Source organism: Oncorhynchus clarkii, chromosome 3 (genome assembly GCF_045791955.1).
Source record: "Oncorhynchus clarkii lewisi isolate Uvic-CL-2024 chromosome 3, UVic_Ocla_1.0, whole genome shotgun sequence".
In the NCBI taxonomy this organism is placed as follows: domain Eukaryota; kingdom Metazoa; phylum Chordata; class Actinopteri; order Salmoniformes; family Salmonidae; genus Oncorhynchus; species Oncorhynchus clarkii.
The window spans coordinates 60,184,193-60,191,332 of NC_092149.1; the positions used below are offsets into that span (position 1 = coordinate 60,184,193).

General features: G+C 42.7%; 1 protein-coding gene across 1 annotated transcript in view; it reads right to left on the minus strand.

Moving 5' to 3' along the window:
* Window positions 1-6,555, minus strand: part of LOC139400219 (pleckstrin homology domain-containing family M member 3-like) — a 53,136-nt gene extending 46,581 nt beyond the window's left edge. The window contains exons 1-2 of the mRNA XM_071145210.1: window positions 6,509-6,555; window positions 3,531-4,588 (exon numbers count right to left, since the gene is read on the minus strand). Of these exons, the coding sequence (XP_071001311.1) occupies window positions 3,531-4,041 (511 nt within the window). The 5' untranslated portion in view covers window positions 4,042-4,588; window positions 6,509-6,555. The remainder of the gene's footprint in view (window positions 1-3,530; window positions 4,589-6,508) is intronic.
* Between the last annotated feature and the right edge of the window lie 585 nt (window positions 6,556-7,140).

The window sequence follows — 7,140 nt, forward strand, 5'->3', positions numbered from 1 at the left end:
TCATCAGACCAAAGGACAGATTTCCACTGGTCTAATTGCTCATTTCTTGTCCCAAGCAAGTCTCTTCTTATTGGTGTCCTTTAGTAGTGGTTTCATTGCAGTAATTTGACCATGAAGGCCTTATTCACACAGTCTCCTCTGAACAGTTCGGAATGGGCGATTAATTAGGGCCGATTTCAAGTTTTCATAACAATCGCAAATCGGTATTTACATTTTATTTAACTAGGCAAGTCAGTTAAGAACACATTATTATTTTCAATGACGGCCTAGGAACGGTGGGTTAACTGCCTTGTTTGGGGGCAGAACGACAGATTTTCACCTTGTCAGCTCGGGGGATTCAATCTTGCAGCCTTACAGTTAACTAGTCCAACGCTAGAACCACCTGCCTCTCGTTGCACTCCACAAGGAGACTGAATGCCTGTTCCGCGAATGCAGTAAAACACCAAGGTAAATTGCTAGCTATCATTAAACTTATCTTATAAAAAACAATCAATCAATCATAATCACTAGTTATGTGGTACACATGGTTGATGATATTACTAGTTTATCTAGCGTGTCCTGCGTTGCATATAATCGATGCAACGCTGGGGGATGATTTAACAAAAGTGCATTTGCGAAAATATCACAATCGTTGGACGACTGTACCTAATCATAAACACCAATGCCTTTCTTAAAATCAATACACATAAGTATATATTTTTAAACCTGCATATTTAGCTAAAAGAAATCCAGGTTAGCAGGCAATATTAACCAGGTGAAATTGTGTAACATCTCTTGCGTTCATTGCACGCAGAGTCAAGGTATATGCAACAGTTTGGGCAGCCTGGTTCATTGCGAACTAATTTGCCAGAATGTTTCGTAATTATGACATAACATTGAAGGTTGTGCAATGTAACAAGAATATTTAGACTTAGGGATGCCACCCGTTAAAATAAAATACCGAACGGTTCCGTATTTCACTGAAATAATAAACGTTTTGTTTTCGAAATGATAGTTTCCAGATTCGACCATATTAATGACCAAAGGCTTGTATTTCTGTGTGTTATTATGTTATAATTAAGTATATGATTTGATAGAGCAGTCTGACTGAGCAATGGTATGCAGCAGCAGGCTCGTAAGCATTCATTCAAACAGCACTTTCGTGTGTTTTGCCAGCAGCTCTTCACAAGCACAGCGCTGTTTATGACTTCAAGCCCATCAGCCTAATGGCTGGTGTAACCGATGTGAAATGGCTAGCTAGTTAGCGGGGTGCAGGCTAATAGTGTTTCAAACGTCACTCGCTCTGAGACTTGGAGTAGTTATTCCCCTTGCTCTGCAAGGGCCGCGGCTTTTGTGGAGCGATGGGTAACGCTGCTTCGAGTGTGGCTGTTGTCGTTGTGTTCCTGGTTCGAGCCCAGGGAGGAGCGAGGAGAGGAACGGAAGCTATACTGTTACACTGGCAATACTATAGTGCCTATAAGAACATCCAATAGTCAAAGGTATATGAAATACAAATGGTATAGAGAGAAACAGCCCTATAAATACTATATTAACTACAACCTAAAACCTCTTACCTTGGAATATTGAAGTCTCATGTTAAAAGGAACCACCAACTTTCATATGTTCTCATGTTCTGAGCAAGGAACTCAAACGTTAGCTTTTTTACATGGCACATAGTGCACTTTTACTTCTCCAACACTTTGTTTTTGCATTATTTAAACCAAATTGAACATGTTTTATTATTTATTTGAGGCTAAATGGATTTTTATTTATATTATATTAAGTTAAAATAAGTGTTCATTCACTATTGTTGTAATTGTCATTATTACAAATGAATAAAAATCGGCCGATTAATCGGTATCGGCTTTTTTGGTCCTCCAATAATCGGCATTGGAAAAATCATAATCGGTCGACCTCTAGTTGAGATGTGTGTTACTTGAACTCTGAAGTATTTATTTGGGTTGCAATTTCTGAGGCTGGTAACTATAATGAACTTATCCTCTGCAGCAGAGGTAACTGTGGCGGTCCTCATGAAAGACAGTTTTATCATAGTGCTTGATGGTTTTAGCGACTGCACTTGAAGAAACATTAAAAGTTCTTGAAATTTTCCAGATTGACTGATCTTCATATCTTAAAATAATGATGGACTGTCGTTTCTCTTAGCTTATTTCAGCTGTTCCTGCCATAATATGGACTTGGTCTTTTACCATATAGGGCTATCCCCTGTATACCACCCCTACCATGTCACAACACAACTGACTGGCTCAAACACATTAAGGAAAGAAATTCCACAAATTAACTTAACTAGGCACACCTGTTAATTGAAATTAATTCCAGGTGACTACCTCATGAAGCTGGTTGAGAGAATGCCAAGTGTGCAAAGCTGTCATCAAGCAAAAAAGGGTGGCTACTTTGAAGAATCTCAAATATAAAATATATTTAAATTTGTTTCACAATTTGTCTACACTACAATGTAGAAAATAGTAAAAAATTAAGAACCTTGGAAAGAGGTGTCCAAACTTGACTGGTACTGTATGTACAGTACATACTGTAGCTACCTCAATTACCTCGTACCCCTACACCGACTGGTACTCCCTGTATTTAGCCATGTTATTTTCTACTCCCTACATATGTGCATTTATTCCTCATCACTTTCTATTTTGTTATATATCTTTAACTCTGCATTGTTGATAATGGACCCGTAAGTAAGCATTTCACTGTTAGTCTACACCTGTTGTCTATGAAGCATGTGACAAATAACATTTGATCCTGAGTGGCCATTGCTGTGTTCCAGAAGAATACAATACTGTCTGCTGCATGCAGTACAGCTGTGTCATAGCCTAGGCCTATTCGTTTTCTCTAGGACGCTGAAATTATCTTCATTTAGACAAAGGTGGAAACTAGTCCTAACCTTAATCTAGTCTCTGACACAACAAGGAAAAGTACATGTCATGATAGCATAAGTCTATTCATCCAATTATAAAAAAAGACACAAGCATTGACTTGAGTATCAACTAGGGCTGTGAAGGTCTTGGAATTTGAGGTTGCGGTTGCGGTAATTGGCCAGGGCAATGTACACGGTCGGTCACTGACATAATCGTTGGGGGGGGGGGGGGGGGGAGAGTCTATTAACATGCATTGTATAAAAGAAAGTCCACTCATCAGCGCATCTACACCCCCGCGCATCTAACGTTAGCGGTTTAGCTGCTGGAGCACCAAACGACTGTTGGAAAGAGGAGATGTAGACAGTTTAATAGACAGACTTAATTAGCAAAACAATTGCTTATAATCTTTAGCAAATAATACCGCTAATAGGTCAAGTTTATCTACATGAAAATATAGTTATTAAAAATGTTTTTCAAAAAAATGTATGTAGGCCTATTTTTAAATGGTTTTGACAGTTATTTTATTTTCATGACTGTCTTCCTCCATAACCGTCACACGGTTATTCAATTAGCGCCACAGCCCTACTATTAAACCAATAATACATAAGCTGTGTGTCCTTATTAGCTAACCAAAGAAGAAGGACATACTCTTCCTTCCAGCCTTACCTTCTTCTCTCTGGTCGTTGAGAGCAATGTTCTTCAGCATGTTCTTGTCCACAGCAGGCAGGCCATTAGCGTTGTCTGTGTAGGACGGCCGGTAGTTGACATCAGAACGTGAGCGGTTGTGGCCTTTCTTAAAGGCGGTGTTGGAGGAGTTAGAGGTGGTGTTGTTGGTGTCCTTGGTGTGGGCAGCCAGGTCGTTGGTGGAACGAGCACGACTCCTTTTCCCCTGCCTCAGAGCCAGCACGCTGAAGGCAGAGGGCTGGTCAGCCCAGGCCACGTTACGGGGGGACACCTCGGTCCCCTGCTCCCTGGCCAGCAGGCCCCACACCCCGCTAGAGCTCAGCTTCCCCAGGGCTGCAGACATCTCCTGCAGCTTGGGGTGGTGTTGCCTAGGCTGCCGGAACCCATCCCCACCCTGGCAGTGGCTTTGGCCTCCACCCCCATCCAGGCAGTGTAGGAAGTCCTCAGTGGCCTCCAGGGCAGGACTAATGTCCTCCACCTCCAGCCCTTCCATGGTGCTCCCGGGGTGGGACCCTCCTAGAGGCTGTTAGGGCAGGCGGGTGGTCCTCTATGGGGTGGGATGGTCCTCTATGGGGTGGGATGGTCCTCTATGGGGCGGGGTGGCTCTGGAACTTGCAGGCGAAGCATCTGCCGTCTGAGCCCCAGAGGGAGGCAGTCTGAGCGGATGGTGTTCCTCGAGGGCAGGAAGCTCCTTCCAGGACAACAATCCCTCTTTAACACAGCTCTGTTAATCAACTAGCTAGAGGCGGATGATCCTATTGAGTTAATGCTAGAGATTGGCACAGTAAGAGGAGTAGGTCTGGCCTTTGCCAGAAATTCTCATGGCACAGTTTTTGGTGGCACTGTTTTTCTTACACAGGCCGATACACACACACACTTGAAGAACTGTGGTGCTGTGTGTGTGTGTGAGAGAGAGGGAGAGAGAGAGAGAGAGAGAGAGCTTTCACACGAATCCACATATGGATGTGTGTAACAAAGAAGAATGCTCCTCCTCCACATTGGGTGATGATGTCAACAAAAGGGGTCAATATGAAGATTCACTGTGTCATGGAAAAGAGGGAACAAAAAAAGGAAGCATGTCAGGGTTGATTATCGGACTGTAAGAAACACAGAACAGGGTCAACATCAGTTAGGTTTAGCACTGAATGAGGCTAAGCAAGCTTCACATTTCCCATTATCATAGAACATGCTAATTATTCTGACAGATAGCCTAAAAATAGTTAAACACTCACTACCAGCAATCTTAACTCATTGTAAATCAATTACCTACAATCAATCTGAACCTACCCTCAATCATCACCTAAAAAGGGTCTCAAATGGACGTCTCCTCAAAGTCAGACTCATCATCGGACGCTCCCTCAACTGTTCGGATCATCCCAGTTTGAGGGAGTAAATGGAGTCTAACACACAGCCAACCTGTGCCTCAGGCATGGACCAACCTGGTTGGAGCGGTGTTCCCTTTCATCTGCCCAGCCAGTTTAGCCTCTCACTGTTTGTTGTTATTTTTCTCTTCCTCCCCGATGCAACCTCTGACTCCTCATCTATCGCTACCTCTCCCTCTCTCACTGACAGGCCCATCGATTTTCCCTGCCTCCCTCCCTTGCCCCTCCCGGCTCAGGGTCTTTCACTTTCTTCCAGTAATGAATAATTTAGAGGGCATTACATCACCATTAGCCAATCGCTGGACGGCATACAGTCAGTACTTCACTTAGAAAGGGTGATGTGGAGGAAGGGGGTGATGGTGGGGAGGTGGATGGATCAGTAAGCAGGCAGGCCAGATGAGGCTGTGCTTAGGAATGTTGTCTCCGTGACAACAACCCTGGCCAGAGGCTGGGGCAGGTTGTGACTCCAGCTTCAGCAGCTATCGGACTCATCAATGTCTCTTCAGCAATGACCTCACTGCATCTAATGAAACACTATGTCGTCATGGCTATGTACTGTATGCCCATAGCAAACTAACATCCAGACAATCATCCTGCACTAAAGAGTACGCCCAACACTAGGAAAACATATTCAACCATCCCCAAGAGCAAACGGTAAAAAGGAAAACACAAATCATAACATTTGACATGAGTGACCTTGACTCAAAAAGGCTTGGTTGCATGTGATGGGTTAAGTGCATGACTGTCTGAGGCTAGCAGCACCCCCAGCAGCAAGCAGCAGCTGAGTCACGACTGTGTCCTCACCTTCCCAGCAGACCACCCTGTGTGACACAGAAGCACACAGTGCCTCCTCACTGACTTTTTATATCCCTCTCACACAGCAGCACACAGCAGGCATTGCATCCTCCCTTAGGGTATCAAGCATAAGCATTTCGCTACACCCGCAATAACATCTGCTAACCATGCGTATACACGTCTTTATTTTCTATATTCATTTGAAATGGTGGTAACGTTAACTAGCTAACAGAGGAAGTGTCTCTAGTGCAGTTAGCGATTCCTTGATCAATACAAGGGGAAAGCGCAGTCAAGACAGGTGTCTTTCTTAGAACTTCAGTCGACTAGTTGTTATCAACGCAAGTATTACAGTTTTACATTAGGTTAGACATCCTGACCAGCTGCATCCTGCTTGAGTGGTTCACTGACATAACTAGTTAGCAAGCTATTTAGCTAGCCCCAAACTAGCACAGAATATTAGACAACTTCCAACATTCGTCATTGAAACAATAATTACCTAGCTTGTAGAGCTTGCCTCACGGTACCAATCTAGATAAACGACTCGGCTAGCTAGCAGGTGTGAATGTCCATCATCTACTGTAACTAGCTAACTTAGCAAGCAAGCTAACGTTAGCTAGCCTCCATCCTTGAACAATGTCATTTTGATAGCAGGGGTAAAATCATCTACACGCGCAAATATTTATAAATATTTGTTAACATTGTATTTCAAAAACAACATAAAGCTAGCTAAATACCCACAGGCACGTCTCCGAGAAAAAAACAAATATATAAATCGTGACTCACCTGAATCTGTTTACAAATATGTAATTTTCTGGTCCGTCAGCGAAAACGTTCACCGGATGGAACTAATAGTTCCGTCATTAAATGTTCCGTCTCAATTCTGCCGGGGGAGTTATTGCATGGTCTTACAACTTGTGTGAGTTTGCCATGCATTCTAGAGAAGTTTGCCGTGCGTTCTAGAGAATGGTAGAAGTTTGCCATGCATCCCAGATCAGGTCAGAAGAATTACTGTACAGAGTTGTAAATTCTTCAATATCATGCATAGTAATGAATTATTGTATAAGTAATAATGTAATAGTATGATAATATTAACATGATAATGCTGGTGTTATTATAATTTCAACATTAATCGAAAGAACCTAAGTGTGTAATAATAATCGACAACCTTTTGGTGAGTTGCTAAATCTTGTATCCCTCTGTCACAATCACCTCTTTTTTTAAATGTTTTTTTAAAACCATTTATTGTATTTTTTAATTCACACAAATGAACCTACAGTTGTTCCAAGACCAGTATAATACCAATCTATTGACTAAGGCAGGTGACAGTAGCGGGGGGAACATTTCAAACTGACAGTCCTCCTACAGAGGTCATAAAGACATTTCTCTAATGACGAATCTGAGTGGAGGGGTGGAGG